This window comes from Dipodomys spectabilis, unplaced genomic scaffold (assembly GCF_019054845.1).
Source record: "Dipodomys spectabilis isolate Male_0828 unplaced genomic scaffold, ASM1905484v1 ptg000699l, whole genome shotgun sequence".
Taxonomy (NCBI): domain Eukaryota; kingdom Metazoa; phylum Chordata; class Mammalia; order Rodentia; family Heteromyidae; genus Dipodomys; species Dipodomys spectabilis.
The window spans coordinates 390,774-409,813 of NW_024871376.1; the positions used below are offsets into that span (position 1 = coordinate 390,774).

Consider the following 19,040-nt stretch of genomic DNA (forward strand, 5'->3'; position numbering starts at 1 on the left):
CACGCAGGCTCGTCGGAGAGGCAGCGGCGTTACACGCGCGGCCGGCAGCACGCGGCGGCCGGGCCGCGCCGAGTTCGCGCACGCGCGGTGGGGGCTGAGGAGCTTCCGGGAGCGGGCTCGAGCCCCGCCGGCCGCCGGCCAGTCCCGGGCTCCCGCAGAGCGGCGGAGCTCGACAGGGCGCAGGCGGGGGCGGGCTGTCGGCCTGTGCTCCTGGCGCCCGCGGGGAGCCAGGGCCACGGGCCGACGGTTGGGCGGCGGTCCGAGGGCCCGACCCTCCCGCGGCCGCAGCGGTTGACCTGCGGCGGCTGGAGGAGCCGTTGGGAAGCTCAGCGCCCGCGGCCACGCCCCCTGCCCGCGCGCTCCCAGGCCCCGCCTCCCCACCATCGCCCCGCCCCGACCACGCCCCGCCCCTCCACCATCGCCCCGCCCCGACCACGCCCCTCAGCCTCGCTCCGCCCCGACGCGCTCCGAGCGCCGCCTCCCGGCGCGGGCTGGCGCTGAGGGGATCGCTGAGGCGGCGGGCGGCGAGCGCGGGCGGCGGGCCGCGCGGGACCCCGCGGGCGGGCGGCGGGCCCCCGCCTCCCTCCCTTCCTTCCCCGCGAGCGCCTCAGCGGCCGGCCGGCGCCGCCTCCCGGAAAGATGGCGCTGCACTTCCAGGTCAGTGCGCTCCGCGCCGCGGGCTGCGCTCGGCCGCCCCCGGCGGGCTGCCGAGGTCTGGGGGCCGGGGCGCGGGAGGGCGGCCGAGGCCGCTGGGCCGCGAGCCGGAGCCCCGGCCCCGCCCTGACCCCGTCCCCGGAGCCCCGCCGCGACCCCGGCCCCGCCGCGACCCCGGCCCCGGAGCCCCGTCCCCGGCCCCGCCGCGACCCCGGCCCCGGTCCCGGCCCAGGAGCCCCGTCCCCGGCCCCGCCGCGACCCCGGCCCCGGAGCCCCGTCCCCGGAGCCCCGTCCCCGGAGCCCCGTCCCGTCCCTGGCCCCGCCGCGACCCGGGCCCCGGAGCCCCGTCCCGTCCCTGGCCCCGCGGCGACCCGGGCCCAGGAGCCCCGTCCCGTCCCTGGCCCCGCCGCGACCCGGGCCCCGGAGCCCCGTCCCGTCCCTGGCCCCGCCGCGACCCGGGCCCAGGAGCCCCGTCCCGGCCCCGCGCCCTCGGCCGCGGAGGACCCCGGCGGCCCGGCTGCCGGAGCCGCCCCGCCGGCCTCCCCGCATTCCCGCCGCGCCCTGGCCGCGGGCTCCGGGCGGCCGCGGGCCGGCGGTGCGGGGTGCGGGCAGAGGCGCGGGCCGGCCGCGGGGCGAGGGAGGGACGCGACCCCGCTTCACCGTCCCGGCCGCGCAGTGCACGGCAGAGCCGAGGCGCCCGGCACGGCGTCCGTGGGGAGCCCCCTCCCCCCCGGCACGGCGTCCGTGGGGAGCCCCCTCCCCCCCGGCACGGCGTCCGTGGGGAGCCCCCTCCCCCTCCCGACACGGCGTCCGTGGGGAGCCCCCTCCCCCTCCCGACACGGCGTCCGTGGGGAGCCCCCTCCCCCTCCCGACACGGCGTCCGTGGGGAGCCCCCTCCCCCCCGGCACGGCGTCCGTGGGGAGCCCCCTCCCCCCCCGGCACGGCGTCCGTGGGGAGCCCCCTCCCCCCCGGCACGGCGTCCGTGGGGAGCCCCCTCCCCCTCCCGACACGGCGTCCGTGGGGAGCCCCCTCCCCCTCCCGACACGGCGTCCGTGGGGAGCCCCCTCCCCCTCCCGACACGGCGTCCGTGGGGAGCCCCCTCCCCCCCGGCACGGCGTCCGTGGGGAGCCCCCTCCCCCCCCCGGCACGGCGTCCGTGGGGAGCCCCCTCCCCCCCGGCACGGCGTCCGTGGGGAGCCCCCTCCCCCTCCCGACACGGCGTCCGTGGGGAGCCCCCTCCCCGGCACGGCGTCCGTGGGGAGCCCCCTCCCCCTCCCCGGCACGGCGTCCGTGGGGAGCCCCCTCCCCGGCACGGCGTCCGTGGGGAGCCCCCTCCCCCTCCCCGGCACGGCGTCCGTGGGGAGCCCCCTCCCCCTCCCCGGCACGGCGTCCGTGGGGAGCCCCCTCCCCCTCCCCGGCACGGCGTCCGTGGGGAGCCCCCTCCCCCTCCCGGCACGGCGTCCGTGGGGAGCCCCCTCCCCCTCCCGGCACGGCGTCCGTGGGGAGCCCCCTCCCCCCCGGCACGGCGTCCGTGGGGAGCCCCCTCCCCCCCGGCACGGCGTCCGTGGGGAGCCCCCTCCCCCTCCCGGCACGGCGTCCGTGGGGAGCCCCCTCCCCCCCGGCACGGCGTCCGTGGGGAGCCCCCTCCCCCCCGGCACGGCGTCCGTGGGGAGCCCCCTCCCCCTCCCGGCACGGCGTCCGTGGGGAGCCCCCTCCCCCTCCCGACACGGCGTCCGTGGGGAGCCCCCTCCCCCCCGGCACGGCGTCCGTGGGGAGCCCCCTCCCCCTCCCGGCACGGCGTCCGTGGGGAGCCCCCTCCCCCTCCCGGCACGGCGTCCGTGGGGAGCCCCCTCCCTCCCGGCACGGCGTCCGTGGGGAGCGCACGCGCTGGTGCAGGCAGAACCCCAGGATCCCTGCCCTGGGACAGGCCCTGGACGGCGGGAGGGGGGAGGAGGAGGTGGAGGCCAGGCCTGCTGCGGAAGGGGCGCCGGAGGCGGCCGCGCAGGGGTCAGGGGTCAGGGGTCAGGAGAGGCTCCTCGCAGCCACAGGGGTCACCAGGGCTAATGCTCGTCCCCAGAGCGCCACCGCACCTGAGCCCGGCCGGAGGGCGGCCCCCGGGCCACGCCTGCGGTGGGGCCTGCGGTGGGACTTCGGCCCCCGGGCCACGCCTGCGTGGGGCTGCCGGGCCCCCGGGGCCACGCCTGCGGTGGGGCCTGTGGTGGGTCTGTGGTGGGTCTGCGGGCCCCCGGGGCCACGCCTGGGTGGGGCCTGCGGTGGGGCTGCGGGCCCCGGCCACGCCTGCGGTGGGGCTCCGGGCCACGCCTGCGGTGGGGCCTGCGGTGGGGCTGCGGGCCCCGGCCACGCCTGCGGTGGGGCCTGCGGTGGGGCTCCGGGCCACGCCTGCGGTGGGGCCTGCGGTGGGGCCTGCGGTGGGGCTCCGGGCCACGCCTGCAGTGGGGCCTGCGGTGGGGCCTGCGGTGGGGCCTGCGGTGGGGCCTGCGGTGGGGCTCCGGGCCACGCCTGCGGTGGGGCCTGCGGTGGGGCTCCGGGCCACGCCTGCGCTGGCGGCCAGTCTCTCCTCTGAGCTGGGGCATTTCTTGGCTCTAGTGATGTCTTGGGGTGAAAAGGCCAAGCAAGAGTAAGAGGCTTGGAGTCTCAAGACCCAGTCCTTGAGTGGGATGTAACCGAGTGGGATCTGGGCGAAGGAAGGCAGGTTGGGTGTCCAGAAAACAGAAGGAAACCCTGTGGCATGTGTACCGCACGGTGTGCCAGTTTACCCTAGGAGCGTTGGAAATGGTGAAAATCAGCACCTGGCATTTTAAGTTTTGCAGTGCTTTTTGGGAACTGAGCACTAGCCCTCAGAGAATAGGTGTGTACACTTTATTTCTGGAGAGTGTGCATATGAATGTCTTAAATTTCTGGACACAGTGAGTCTTAGAACAGTTGTGGCCCGGTCAAGGTGGCAGAACTACAGTAGGCCTAACAACCCATAAGTTCCTTGTTCTTTCCACTGTGTACATCCCACTGCCACTACTGGACTGGGTGGCTAGTTAAAAGTTAGCCATCTGGATGAGGAAGGAAAGAGAATTAACAAGTAAGCTGTGGGGACCGAGAAAGAGCCAAGATTCAACTGCTTGTTGAAAATTAAGAGAGAATAAGGGAAATAATTGAGGATGGTTCCAGAAAGAGATTTTTAATCCTCAGTCAGGCTCCCAGCTTTGATCGAGATGTGATTGAGAATGGTTACTTGTTTATAGGTTACATCCCAGAGATTGAGGATAGATGACAGATTTCTTTCTGGGTGAAGTCAAATTTTGAACTCAACAGGGAAGACTAGGGAGAGACGAAAGGAAAAGATAATAACAAGCTTGAAAATTTGCATGCTGGTCTAGACCTGGAACCACTGAAAGTAGACACTTGAAGTTGAAATCTATGGGAAATATATTGTTACTTTTTTGAGATTTGAGGCTGCTCGAGCTTCCTCTGGAAGGCATTTGTAGATACTCTAAAGGTGGAGAGCAGTTGTGGTTGAAAGTAGGGTAAACGGGACCTCATCTGCAGCTAGAGGAGAAGGGTGACAGAACAGCAGGTTCAGGAGGCAACAGTGCCTGGACATCCATCGGCAGAATTGAATTTTATAGACTTAATTGACCTAAAATTCAGTCATAAAGTTGAACTTTCTAGACTTTAACCACTCACATATATATGGTGTGTCAGCTTCGGCTGTAAAATGGGAATATTGAAAATATATGGATTTGGGGTGTCTGTTTTTCAGATAGTGATACTGCAGTAAATGATGAAGTACTTAAGCAAGCATTATTTGATTTATAGTAGAAGAGTTCCAAGGCATCTAGGAATAAACCTTTAGGGAGCTCAGGAAATGGTAGTAAGAGGAAGAAGAAAGCAGAGAGTTTGGGGAAATGAGTTACTCCAAAATGAAGATAGTGCCTATTAAGGGCAATCAAGAAGCTTAATTCCAGAAGGCAGAAAGATATAGGGAGGTAATTGAAAAGAGCTTTCAATTTAATTGAAGTGGGAATTTTGTGGTTTATATGTTTTTATTATTAGGGAATATTTATTTTCCTGAGACAAAAGTCTTCATTCTTTCTTACTTTAGCTTTATTGAAGTCTAATTGACTCACTATAAAATGCATATGCTTAAACTGCAATTGAACGTATACATTTGTAAAGCTGTCACAGAAATCAAAGTCAGGGAAATATACACAGTCTCCCAACGTTCCTTGTGTTTCTGAGCCCCTCTGTCATCCTTCCTGTTTGCCACCCTTGGCCTTTATTCTCCTGTTCGGCTGCCCCTCTGTCCAGCTGGGAAACCCATGTCAGCTTTCTGTTACTAAGGAGCCAGACAACATAGCTGTTTTCATCCGCAGTTGACTCCACATTCACCTGTTGATAGACGCACATGTGGGAGCTGGTGTACAATACACAGTTATGTCAAATACAAAGGCAAGCATCAAGTCGACTGATTTTGACGGTATTAGATGCAAGTCAGATTACATCATTGGCTATGATAATTGAGTACTATCTCTTTGATAGTGACTTCATGGAAAAGATATATGCAGGTGTTCTGGTTGTACTTACTAGTTACTTACATGGGTTATGTTGATATCAACCTTATAGAAACTTCAATAGCCCAAACCTTGTCAAGATGTCAGTAAGCTGACATCTATTTCAGAGGCATTGTCATAGTAACCGTACTCTTACACATCAACGTGTGAAACTTATGTTACTTTGTCAGTACTCTTATTATAGAGTGTCAATACTCTTACAGAGAAAGTCATATGCTAATTAGCAGATCGTTTGAATAGTTGATAATGCTTTTCCACCAGGGTAAGGTCTTTATGTATGTATCTGTTTTTCTAAAAAGGTTTTCTGTAATCAGCATGTGTTTGTTACCATTATGGTGAAAGAAAATTTGATTTCCCTTTTGTAGTCTTTTGAAAGAGTTCAGGCCTTTTAACCTTGTACTACTTTTTATTTGGTTATAATTTGAAATATCTTTAGAACAAAGGGTAATTGATTGGTAGCATTGTTGACTTAAATACAATTTAATTTGCACACCAGTCTTGTTGTGTCTTTTTCTTTTTGGTCTTGGACCAAAGACCAAAAAGAATTCAGTGCCTGATATTTGCACTCATTGGCTAGTGTTCTACCAACTGAGCCACACCTCCAACCCCCGCTTCTGTTTTGAGTGTCATTAAATCAAATTGACAAACTGCATTTCTTTAAAAAGTGAACGACATATGGGCAGTTAGTTATTTAATAAAAGCTTGTATATTTAAAGTTGTAGCTTGCAAAAGGCAGTCTCAAAAAAAGCAAAATCTGTGCATTATAACTATGGTAATTTCTGCTAAATAGAAATATTTAGAAGGTGTACTTACAGTAGGTCAATCCAGCATTCAGATATACTGATAAGAAAGTCCAGAGAGAAAAAGTGCCATCAGAAATTTGAGAGGCACCTGCACAGTAAATAAATACATAAGTAAATAAATAGAGTCTTGGGGCTATAAGAATGCACAACAGTAGAATGATAATATGCTAGGTATTATCAGTTTAAAATTTGGATCTTCAGATTTTTAGTTGAAAGGGAAAATTTCTGAGGTTGATGATAAGAGAGAAGGTAGCTCTTTTCATTTTTGTATTTCTTACCCTGGAGAAAATAAGAGAATTCGCTGGGTGTTGGTGGCTCATGCCTATAATCCTAGCTACTCAGGAGGCTGAGAGCTGAGGGTCATGGTTCAAAGCCAGCTTGGGAGACTCCTATCTCCAATAAGCTACTCAGAAAAAGCCAAACGTGGCACTGTGGAGCTCAAGTGGTAAAGTGCTAGCCCAGGCCCTGAGTTCAAGCCCCAGAACTGGTGAAGAAAAAATAAAAAACAGAAAAAAGGAAAATAAACTAATTTATATGTGTTTATGAACCAAAAACTTTTCTGTGAATATTAGTGTGGTAAACAATAATTTATAGTAGTAATCTGGTCTTATAAATTCATTCTAGGTGGGGAAATGTCTGAAATGTAGTCCATTGTGGTTCTTTCTCTTAACCAACTCAACACTTCAGAACTTTTATTTCCATCCTAGCAGCAAATTCCCAAGGCTACAACGTAGTTAATGAAGTGGAAAATGCTGTGGTGAGTTAAGGAGGAGTAAGAAAAGAATGTAGAGACCTCGGGAGTCTCCATTTCAGTGATACTCGTCTGTTCTTATTATTTGAGGGACTGTGTAGAGTAGTGTAGGTGTAAGGTTGCCACATGAAAATTCAGTGTAGGAAGGACCAAAATTGGCATTTCTTCAGATTTCCCATTACCTTCATTTGCCTACATGATTTTGAAATGTATGCCAGTATTTTTGTCCTCAAGGATAAATTTGTAATTCAAGTTTCAGGTGAAGTCATTTGTGTTAGTAAATTGCCTTTAACAAAAATTCTTTTAAGTGAAAAGGAATTCTGAACTAATTTTCAAGTTCTTTGAGGTTGAGTTGGGCATTGGTGTCTCCTGCCTGTGATGCTTGCTTTGAGAGGCTGAAAATGGGGAGATCGAGGTTGTAGGCCAGCCTGGACAAAAATTCCACCAGATCACCATCTCCCCTGGAGGCCCATACTGTCCTCCTGGAAACTATGGGAAGCCTCAGGTAGATCACAGTGGGCACCATCTGAGAATTGAGGTTTGGAGGTAGCCACTGCCAACAAATCCACAAAACTCTTTACCTCCTAATATCCAGCAAAAAGCTAGAAGTGGAAGTGTGGCTCCAGGTGGAAGAGTGACAGCTATGAAAGCCAAGGGAAAGTGTGAGGTCCTGAGTCGAAGCCCCAGTACTAGTAAATATATGCATGCATACATATATATGTACCTATGTACCTACCTACCTACCTAGGTACCTATCTACCTACGTACCTACATACCTACGTACCTACATACCTACGTACCTACGTACCTACCTACTTACCTATCTACCTACCTACCTACCTACCTATGTACCTACCTACCTACCTACCTACATACATACCTACCTACGTACCTACCTACCTACATACATATGTACCTACCTACCTACCTATGTATGTACCTACCTACCTACCTACCTACCTACCTACCTACGTACTTATGTACCTACCTACCTACGTACTTACCTACCTACGTACCTACCTACCTACATACATACCTACCTACCTACGTATGTACCTACCTACCTACGTATGTACCTACCTACCTACCTATGTATGTACCTACCTACCTACATACATATGTACCTACCTACCTACCTACCTACATACATACAGGTGGATTGTGGTCCAGGCATATGTAATGTGAGGGCAAAGATCATATCTTAAAAATATCTGCAAAAAAATAGGGCTGGAGGGCTGGGAAGGTGCTCAGTGGTAGAGCGCTCGTCTTGCATGCTTAAGGCCCTGGGTTCGATTCCTCAGCACCACATAAGCAGAAAAAAAGAAAGCCGGAAGTGGCGCTGTGGCTCAAGTGGTAGAGTGCTAGCCTTGAGCTGAAGAGCTGAGGGACAGCACCCAGGCCAAGAGTTCAGGCCCCATGACTGGACCCAAAAAAAAAATAGGGCTGGAGGTGTGGTTCATTAATAGAACTCCTGCCTAGCAAGTATAAGGCCATGAGTTCAAACCATAGTACCATGGGGGAAAAAAATTTGGGCTGTTTCCATTGGTCCTATATCCTCAGATGAAATTATATTTGTAAATAGAATGAATTATTTATTCTTTTTTTTTTTTTTGGTCGGTTGTGGGGCTTGAACTCTGGGCTTGGGCGCTGTCCCTCAGCTCTTCAGCTCAAGGCGAGCGCTCTACCACTTGAGCTACAGTGCCACTTCCGGTTTTCTGGTGGTTTATTGGAGATCGGAGTCTCACGGTCCTCTCCTGCCCGGGCTGGCTTTGAACCGCGATCCTCAGATCTCAGCCTCCTGAGTAGCTAGGATTACAGGCGTGAGCCACCAGCGCCTGGCGAATTATTTATTCTTAAAAGGCAGTTGCTAGCAAATAATTAGTTATTGCCTTGTTATAAATACCATGGAGTCAAAAAAATGACAGTTCAAAAAATGATAGAGTCACTATGAATTCAAAAGACCAGTAGGTATTTGTAATTGCTTCTTTTAGTAGGCAAACAATTGAAAACTTTCCAACCTAAAAGAATTAATATAAATTGAGTTATCTGCCATTTGGATTGTTCCCCCTACCTATTTCTAAGGCCTCATTTGGCATTTCTTCCTTGCTGTTTACTAGCCACAATGACTTTTTAATTAATTAATTGCTATTATTATTTTGTGGTAGTGGAGGTTGAATTTGGTTGGGACCTTACACTTGTTAGGTAAGCTTTCTATTGCTGAACTACTCTGGTGAATACTGTTCGTTTTCTTAGACTACCTTCTGGTCTTTCATGTCTGAACTACCCTTTCAGGTTTGAACAGTTCAGTATAAATGTTACTTTAGGTATACCTTCTCTAATTCCTTGGATTAGGCAAGTTTTCTTTCCCTTTATATTCTCTTAGAATTCTGTTACATTACTATCAGTTTATAAGGAATTGGGGAAATAGGAGGTGTGCCTAGTTAACTTGCTGCTGTGTCCTTCAGTACTTAGTTGCAGCTCACTAAATATATATTGAATGAATGTATATACAGGCATGATATTTGAACTCTTGTTTTTTTATATTTTTATTGTGAAAATACTGTACAGAGGGGTTACAATTACATGGGTAAGATAATGAGCACATTTCTTATTAAGCATTGTAGCCTCCTGCTTTGTTTCCCCTTCCCATCCCTTCGTATCCTCCCCCCTCTTTGTTCCCCCCCTCCCAAAGTTGTAAAGTTCATTTTTCGACATAAGGACTTGTATATCTCATTGTTGCAAGGGTCCTCCTGTATCCCTGTTTTAACAATTTTGAACTCTTGTTTTCCATGGATATATTTACCTTATCATAAACTAAAATGTGACCTTTTTTTCCTTAAGAGTTTGGCTGAATTGGAAGCATTGTGTACTCATCTCTACATAGGGTCTGATCTTACGCAAAGGATAGAAGCTGAGAAAGCACTCTTGGAGCTCATTGACAGCCCAGAATGTCTCAGCAAGTGCCAGCTGTTACTAGAACAAGGAACAGTAAGTATGTGATAACAGTGTTTAAGTATGAAAGAGAAATGTTAATGAACTTGTGTGTGTCAGATTCAATGATATTGGTAGTTTTTGCCACATGTTGTTGCATTATAGCTTATTTCACTATCAGGTTAATCAGGGAAAGAGCTGAAAACCAGGGAAGCAAACTTAGAGAAGAGCAAGGAAGTGGAACCAGGAATAAATACAAATTGTTTTTTGATTCCTAAGGTTATTGAGTGCAATATACACTTCAGAAACAATAAAATTCTTAAGTGATATAATTATGTTGTAATAACTTTGAAACCTGAAATGATTATTGAGAATAGTCCTGTCTATTGCCTGTCTCCTTTCTAGATATTCATAACTATTCATTCAGCATTTCAGTTAATAAATACTTAACTGTAAAACCAAGCACCCTACTGTTTACTTGCGTTATGTACATGAGTTAAGGTGGCTTATTGGTTGGGGTACAGATATATAAGAGTTAGCAAATGTATGGAGGGCACCAAAGCGAGAGACTATAATTTAGAGCAGAGTTGAAGAAATTCTCTGCAAAGGAACATACAGTAGATTTGAGGTTTTGTGAAATAACAGGAAGCAAGCCAACCTTACTTGTAGATTTATTATATGTGGTTTTTGACCAAGTGTGGTCAAAGATAAGTAAATTAATTAAAACAACAACAGCTAGGCCCTGGTGGCTCATGCCTGTCATTCTAGCTACTCAGGAAGCTGAGATCTGAGGATTGCAGTTCAAAGCCAGCTGGGGCAGGAAACCATGTGAGACTCTTATCTCCAGCTAACAACCAGAAAACCAGAAGTGGCGAGGTGGCTTAAGTGGTAGAGTGCTTGTTTTGAGCTAGAGAACTCAGGGACAGTGCCTAGGCCCAGAGTTCAAGCCCCATGACCAACCAAAAACAAAAACAAAAAAACAACAGGCGAACTCTCAAATGCAGTTTCTGATTCCTACATGAACGTTAGGTGTTGGTTGTTGTGTCTGTTGAGTGTCTCCCTGCCATCAGCTTTGTAAAAATAAGCCTTCTGGGAAGCAAATGGGTGCCAAGAGCACGGTAGAGTGAGAAGCAAGAAGGTTTGTAGGCTTAGTGAAAGGTGGCATGTCTTCTGCAAAGATTGGTCATTATGGGAAAAATGAGTCAAACATCTGCAGTACAATGCTCAGCTCTGTATTCTGAGCACTGTGGTTTTAGGGGCCATATCTCCATGGAAACCAAGGATCTACTGTGTGTCTGTAACAAGAGGAAAAACAAATGTTCACGAATTTTTATTGGTGAAATCCAAACTACAATATTCAAATCCAGGTTTTCAGTACATGTCTATTAATGAATACAACAGTTCTTTTTAGGATCAGTTGGAGTTCAGAGTAGGGGTTCCCTGTCACATCAGCATTGATTGCAGATGCTAATATGTTCATGCTGATTTGTAATGAAATGTTACTATTTCATCTTTGAAAATACCTTTTCAGATACATAGGTAATGCCAGATACTAATATCAGTCCATAAGCATATGTTTTTAATTAAGCACATTTATCAGTTAGAAAGCATTTATAAAATTCTATTAAAGCTTCTCTTGATACTGCCTTTGAGCATGTCATTTCATTGCAGAGTAATCATTTCCAATTGTGGATTAGGTAAAAGCCCTCAGTTATTTAGCTAATTTTCTATTTTTTCTATCTGTTTTCTCTGCGTTGGGAATAGTGTGGTAAGTACTTGGTTGGTACTGTTAGTACACATTGTATTATTTTAAGATAGCTATAGTACCATTGCAAAAACAGCTTATTATTTTGCCATTAACTAAATACAGGTTTTTAAAGCCCACTTTTCTCTTGCTTTCCTTGCTTTTTCATGGTAGATGTAAGGGTGAAAGGTACCTGCCATGTTATGGAGACACCAGAGTTATAACCACATCGTTGAACTTCAGGGTTCCCTGAGTAGTAGACATGAGTGAGGACTGTGTGGTCTGTCCTAACTAGTCAGCTCCGCCATTATGTCGCAGAAAGTCTGCGACATAGAAAGTCTGTAAATAAATGAGGAGGGTGTGTTTTAATAAACTTTGTGGCTCTCATATATTTTGATTGTTTTTCAGCTGCTCATAAAAAACCATTTTTAGTTCACAAAGTGTGCAAAAGCATGCTTGATTGGATTCACAGATTATTTTTTTGCCAAGGCCTGATCTAAAGAAAAAAAGAAGGGCTATCTTGGTAAGGAATTCCAGAGCGAGGGGTGTCTAGTAAATAACTAAACTGGATTTTGAAGGTAGTTCCACATTTATAGAAAATTGGTGATGGGAGAAAGTACAGTCAGGATGTAGTCTGAAGGATCACAGAGGTCATGGGCAGTGATTTGTAAGGAGCGATCATCACAACATAATGAAGAGTGAACCAGATAAATATGATGCCATAATGGCAGGCCCCAGTAAGAGTATTTTATTTAAACTGGTCATTGTTTATTTTTGCTGATTACTTGTTGAGGTGACTACCTAACCCTGCATGGACGAGTGATCATTGAAAAGGGATTGTATGTGCATACGTGGTCATTATTCACACCTCTATGTGTGTCTCAGGTATGTTTTATCTATAAATCTGCCCTATTGGAAAGTCAGTCAAATTCTCTGTTTTGCTTAGAAAAAGTCCTGATCATAATGTTTGATTATTTTTTTCTCAATGGTAATAAAAATGATTATTTTTTGCAGACATCCTATGCTCAGCTCCTTGCAGCAACATGTCTTTCAAAACTTGTTAGCCGAATCAGCCCTTTACCTGTTGAACAGAGGATAGATATCAGTAAGTGATTTATATACTGTTTAACAAATAGCACTTTAAAAACCAACTTTTCCTTTTAGGTATACTGTACTCTTAGCAGGTCTACAAATTATTTGGTTCTGTCTTTTTTGTTGTTTCCTTTTTCCTTTATTTGTTTGCTTTAGACTCTATTGCATATTATTTTAAAGTATATTACAAGGTAATTGATTCTTTAATATGTCCCTCCTGTTTTTAAAAAGTGATTTATAAAATTATGCAAAATACTGGGTTTCCTTATAACATTTCCACACAGGTATACGTGCAATTTAATTGTATTCACCCCCCACTACCCCTCCTTGTCTCTCCCTTTTATCCCTCCACACCATATAGTTTCCCAATTAGGGGTGCATGCGTGCGTGCGTGCGTGCGTGCGTGTGTCTGTCTGTCTGTCTGTCTGTCTGTCTGTCTCCGTGTCTCCGTGTCTCCCTGTCCTCCTGTCCTCCTGTCTTCCTGTCCCCTAGTCCTGGGGCTTGAATAGGGCTTGGGCACTGTCCCTGAGCTTTTTATCCTCAAGACTGACATTCTACCACTTGAGCCACAGCTCCACTTCCATCTTTTTGAGTACTTTATTAGAGATAGAGTCTCATGGATGTCCTGCCCCAGCTGGTTTTGAGCTGCAATCCTCAGATCTCAGGCTCTTGAGTAGAAAGGATTACAGGCATGAGCCACCATTGCGTGGCTGGTTTATGTCTTTTTGTTTGCGTGTTTGTTTTTATTTATGGATTAGGATTCTGCATATTAGAGAAGACATGCCATATTTGTCTTTCTGAGTTGGACTTACTTCACTAAGCCAGATAACCAGATCCATCCATTTTTCCTGTAGATGACCTAATTTCATTCTGCTTCCTGGCTGAATTATACATCATGGTGTACAGATACTATATTTTCTTTATCCATTCATCTGATGATATGCACCTATGCTGATTTCATAGCTTGGCTGTTGTAACTAGTGTTGCAGTAAACATGGCATGCAGACATCTCTGTTGTATTCAGACTTACCTTCCTCCAGAGTGGAATAGCAGAATCATACAATAGTTCTTAGTATTTTATGGAACCTCCAGACTGACTTCCATAGTGGCTGTACTAATTTAAAAGTTGACGAAATTCTTCTGAGTTGGCGTGAGAGTTAACTGATTTTCCTGAATGTGTTGATATCATGTGATTTTTAGGCTTTACTGTATTGATGATTTTCAAATGTTTAAATAGCCTTGCATACTTAATACAAATCCCACTTTATCATTTACTTATTTATCATTATTTATGTACTTTAAAGTTCTGTATTCATGAGAGATATTAGTCTATAATTTTGTTGTGATGTCATTGGTCTGGGTATTAAGATAATGTTGCATAGACAAGCTTAGTCCTTGCAAGAGGCCCTAGGTTTGATTCTCTGTTCTACTAAAAATAGATAGATAGATAGATAGATAGATAGATAGATAGATAGATAGATAGATAGATTAAGTGACTTAAGAACAATTCCTTCTATCTGTTGGAGTATTTTATAAAGAACTGGTGTAATTTCTTACTAAGTATTTTGTAATATTAACTGATGAACCAACCCATCTGGGCCTAGTACTTTGTGTTTTGGAATGTTGTTAACTATTGATTACATTTCTTTATACATGAATTCAGATTGTCTATTTGACTTATATTTTTAAAATGGAAACATTTTTAGAAATAGGAATTCAGATGTTCCTTGACTTAACAGAGATTTGAATTAGGATGCTGTTTTGTTTTTGCTTTACTATGATGCAAAAGTGTACACGTCCAGTGGAAAATTCATGTCAACACTTGAACTTGGATGTGTGCTGTGTGCCGTCTTGTGGTGCTGGCTAGAGGCAGAGAGCTGCAGTTGCCAGTCACCAGGGACCTTGAGGGTGTTTACATAGCACTGTTTTATAGAGCATGGTTTGCTACCTGTGATGTTCTATAGATTAGGTGCCTAAAATGCAGTTTCAACCTAGGATAGTGTTAATTTAGAATGGATTTATTGGGATATTGCTCATAAACTGGGGAGAGTATCTATGCTTCAGACTTAAGAAAGAATGAATAAACTTTGGGGGAAAAGAGTAGACTTGATGAGCTTCCTTTATTAGTTTTTGTTTTCTTTTTATTTCCCTTTGCCTTTCTCGAATGGCACTCTGGCCTTGCACTTGCTAGGCGGGTGCTCTACCACAGAGCTGCACCCCTGTCTCTCAGCAACTCCTCATTAGGGCTGTATGAGTTTTTACCAAGTGATAGAAGGACTCTTCTGATGTAGGACGGACGTGGCTGATTGCACGGGGCGTGACATGAGGTTTTGGGTAGATGTTTGAGGTTTGGTTCCTTTGGCTTCCTTGCACCTTTCTGCATTTACCTACCAATTATTTGTAAATGGAATTATTAAGGGAAAGTGATATTTATATTATACTCAAGTTATCCCTTAATTTAACAAAATGCCATGGAACAGATTTGCCTCAAAACAAGTTTCATAGAATTGACTATATAAAATACCTATCTTGAGAGTAGAGATTAACTCATTGTCAGCAAGCATATCTTATATGTCTCCTCTTTTTTTCTTCACTTGATTTTCATATTATGTTTCTCAAAAGTCCAATAATAAAATATTTTCTTTATAGGAAACTATATTTTGAATTATGTGGCATCACAACCTAAGTTGGCTCCCTTTGTCATTCAAGCTCTTATTCAAGTTATTGCTAAAATTACTAAGTTGGGGTGGTTTGAGGTTCAGAAAGACCAGTTTGTCTTCAGAGAAATTATTGCTGATGTGAAGAAATTTCTCCAGGTAAGAAGGCATTGTTAAATTATTAGAGCCATCAGTACTTATTTTTAGTTTTGAATTGTTTATAGTATATCTACCAGGCCTTTAGTAATGACCACTTATTTGATCTTTGGTTTCTCTATTGTTTATTATCAGTAAGTAAAAACTCACGCTGTTCTATAACTGCCACACCATTTCTAACTTCAGAAGAAAAAGAAAATATTCTTTATAATGTAGGTATATATTGCATATATACAAAGCATGTACATATGCATTTTATGCGTTATCTGATTTAATTCTCAGTATAGCCCTGTGACATGAGCTTCATTTTGTAAGTAAGGAAACTGAGTCTTCAATAATTTATACAAGGTCACTCAATGACATACGAAAGCCTATAGTTAGCTTCTTGACAAATCCTGTGTTTTTTAGTTGACTGCACAATATTCTTAAGAATCTTTTTCATCTCACTTATTGAAGTCATAGTATATACATATTAAATATTTAGTTTAGTGTATTTAACTTAGATACTTGAAAGAAAGAAGGCACAAAGAAGAAATCCCCCAAACCCAATAGGTCACTAAATATGCCAGCAATTTCACTTGCTATTCTACATGGTGATTGTATGTCCTATAGCCTAGTCATAAATGTGCTTTTGCCTCCTGTGTGCCTCTTCCTTGGGTTGATTCAGATATTTAAAGATACATGTTCTTTTTCATAGGAACATAATCCTAATTGCAAGAAAATTATTTTAGTTAATATCTGATATATTCAGATCCCTCCAGTTAAATGCTTTGTTGGAGGTAGCTATCATAGTAGGCTTCAGACAAATAGAAAGAACTAAAACCAACTGTTTGCTCATTCTTATTTATGGCCTTTTAAAAAAATACTAAACTCATATTCTGAAGCTTAGTTTATTATGCATCCTTGGTGTTGAAGACACTTTATAGAGTATCATGTAGAGAGAAGTGAGTATTTTCTTCTTCGAGTCTGAATTTTTTGTTAAAAAACTGAGCTTGAAATTCCTTTATTTGTATAACTCATAGTGATTTTTTAAACTTTTAAGAGAGATACTGTTGTGTATTTTGTTGGTATTTTAAAGTTAGTTGACACATTAAGAACCAACCATGTATTTCCACTTAGGCTAACTTTGTCTTTTCCTCCACAGGGAACTGTGGAGCACTGCGTAATAGGGGTGATGATCCTCTCTGAGCTGACTCAGGAAATGAACTTGGTAAGCTTTTCCATCTAATGGGACAGGAAGTTTGCTTATGTGGTGTTGCTTCTTTGCTGCTTATGTGTGTTTAAGTGTATTTCTGTGTGGCATCAGACTGTGTACTGATCAGGTCTTTTGTGTATGTCTTGTTTTATTAGTGGGATAGAGAGGTAGAGGAATGCTTCCATGCTACCAGCAACGGTAGAATGTTTGATGAAGAGCAGGGAATTCGGCATGGTTCTTGCTCCATGAGCATGTGGATCAATATTCTTTGGTGCTCATATATATAATTATAATGAACCATAAGAGATAAGTCATATGCACAAGAGAAACCTTTATTCACTTACAACTAAAAGACAAGCAACTTCATGAATTGATTCTCAACAATGGATACTCAGAAGGAATCATCAAAAACAGGCCCAAAGAGTAGACATATTCATACCAACAAAGTGGAGTCTAAATAAAAATTAATTGAAGGAGACCAAGAATGTCACTTCATACTAGTAAAGGGAAGTCTCCATATCAAGATAATAATTCTTAACATCTATTGGCCAAATGCTGGGGCATCCAACTTTGTTAAACAAACATGCATAGATCTCAGCACAGTGGGGTCCTGTACATATATATATGTGTGTATATATATATATATATATAGTCCATCCTTTCTCTCTCTCTCTCTCTTTCTCTGTCTCTCTCACATATACACACACACCAAGATGATGGCAGTTTTTAAACTCTACGATTCACTTTATTATAAGACAGTTCCACACAATCCCAACGTATACTTTAGTCCACCTGACAAGCTGGCTGGGAGCATAAGGTAGGCATAGCTGACAATATGTGTAGCTGCTGGATGAGAAAAGCATTGTTGTAGCAGTCGGTATAGCTAGAAATGTTTTTTTTTTTTTTTTCCTATCTTCAAATAGTATACAAAGGCGTTTCAGCCTAACATACCATTTATATGTGTGTTGTATCTTGAAGTCATTAGCAAATAGCACTGTACCTCTGAGCTATATTCACAAAAACAGTATAGTTTTAAACATACTTCATTTTATATGATTCAAGCTGTAGGCTTGTAAGTTCTTAAAAATATTTTGTTAAGCTGGCCTCAGTAGCGCAAGCTTAAAATCCTGGCTACTTGGAGGGTGAAGATTTGGAGGTCATGATTTGAAGCCAGCCTTGACAAAAAGAAATTGTAGAGACCTCTATTTCTACCACTGGCTAAATGCTGTGGTACATGCCTGTTAATCTAGCCCTGGGTAACACAAGGGCTTCATGCCATGGTGCATGCCTGTCATCCCAGTGACAAGGACAAACAGGAGAAGGAGAATGCAGCCCAGGTTAGTCTGGGATTAAAGTGAGATCGTATCTCAAAAAATAACCACGAGAAGCCAGGTGCCAGTGGGTCATGCCTATCATCCTAGCTACTCAGAAGGATGAGATTTGAGGATCACATTTTAAAGCCAGCCAGGCAGGAAAGCCTGTGAAACTCTTTATCTTCAATAAACCACTAAAATGCCGGAAGTGGAACTGTGGCACAAGTGTTAGCCTTGAGCACAAAAGCTCAAGGACAGTGCCCAGGCTGAGTTGAAGCTCCAGCAGTGGCACAAAAAATGAAAATAAATAACCAAGACAAAAAGGGACTAGAGGCATGGTTCAAGAGGTAGAGTGCCTGACTACCAAGCACAAAATCTTGAATCCAGTCCCCGACGCTGCCAAAAGTAGAAAAACATGCTTTTAGTTAATAAGATATTCAGAAGGATGAAGCTACTGATTACATAATAAATTATCTGATTATACTTTCTGCTTCTCTTTTCAGAATACCAGTTCACATGGCATTTTTAGAATATTAAGAGACATAAACCAATGATAGGGGTATCACTTTCCTGTGAAAGGATTTTTCTATAACTAGTTCAGCCGACTAATTCTAGAATGTTAGAATTTGAAGGGTATTGTACAGATTTCTCATTTTACAGGGGCATCTGTGGAATGGAAAGTTGTTACTTGCATAATATGAATTAGGGTGACTGTTTTCACAGTTGATATTATCTGTTGCTTTATGATCAGCTTATTTCACATTGTCTATGAAAGTGCAATCAACTCTGCCTTTTAATTTTTGGGTCAGTGTGTTCTGCGAGAAGCTCACTGAATTGAAACAGTCTAGAAACCTGGGTTGTTAGCTAGTCTGCCTTGACTCTTTGATTAGCCATGAGTAAGTCACTTATTGGGGAGGGTTTAGACCTGTATTTTATGATTTTTTAAATAATTATTTCCAGGATTTGCTATTCCTTTTGGTAGGTTTGGTTACTCACTCATCTTGGTCTTTTTAGGTTGATTATTCTAGACCTTCAGCAAAACACAGGAAAATAGCTACCTCATTTCGTGACACTTCTCTCAAAGACATATTAGTTCTAGCATGCTCTCTTCTAAAAGAAGTAAGTTATTTAATAATTTAATTTCTAGTTAAAGTATTTA

General features: G+C 45.7%; 1 protein-coding gene across 4 annotated transcripts in view; it reads left to right on the forward strand.

Annotated features, from left to right (window-relative positions):
- Positions 1-591: 591 nt before the first annotated feature.
- The window catches only part of Ranbp17 (RAN binding protein 17), a 216,685-nt gene continuing 198,236 nt past the window's right edge, over positions 592-19,040 (forward strand). For all 4 annotated transcript variants that reach the window (XR_006146423.1, XM_042672349.1, XM_042672352.1 and 1 more), the window contains exons 1-6: positions 592-657; positions 9,635-9,781; positions 12,483-12,573; positions 15,210-15,376; positions 16,518-16,583; positions 18,896-19,000. Coding sequence is in view for 3 of the 4 variants with exons in the window: in XM_042672349.1 (XP_042528283.1) it covers positions 640-657; positions 9,635-9,781; positions 12,483-12,573; positions 15,210-15,376; positions 16,518-16,583; positions 18,896-19,000 (594 nt within the window). In the remaining variant the exon portion in view is untranslated. The remainder of the gene's footprint in view (positions 658-9,634; positions 9,782-12,482; positions 12,574-15,209; positions 15,377-16,517; positions 16,584-18,895; positions 19,001-19,040) is intronic.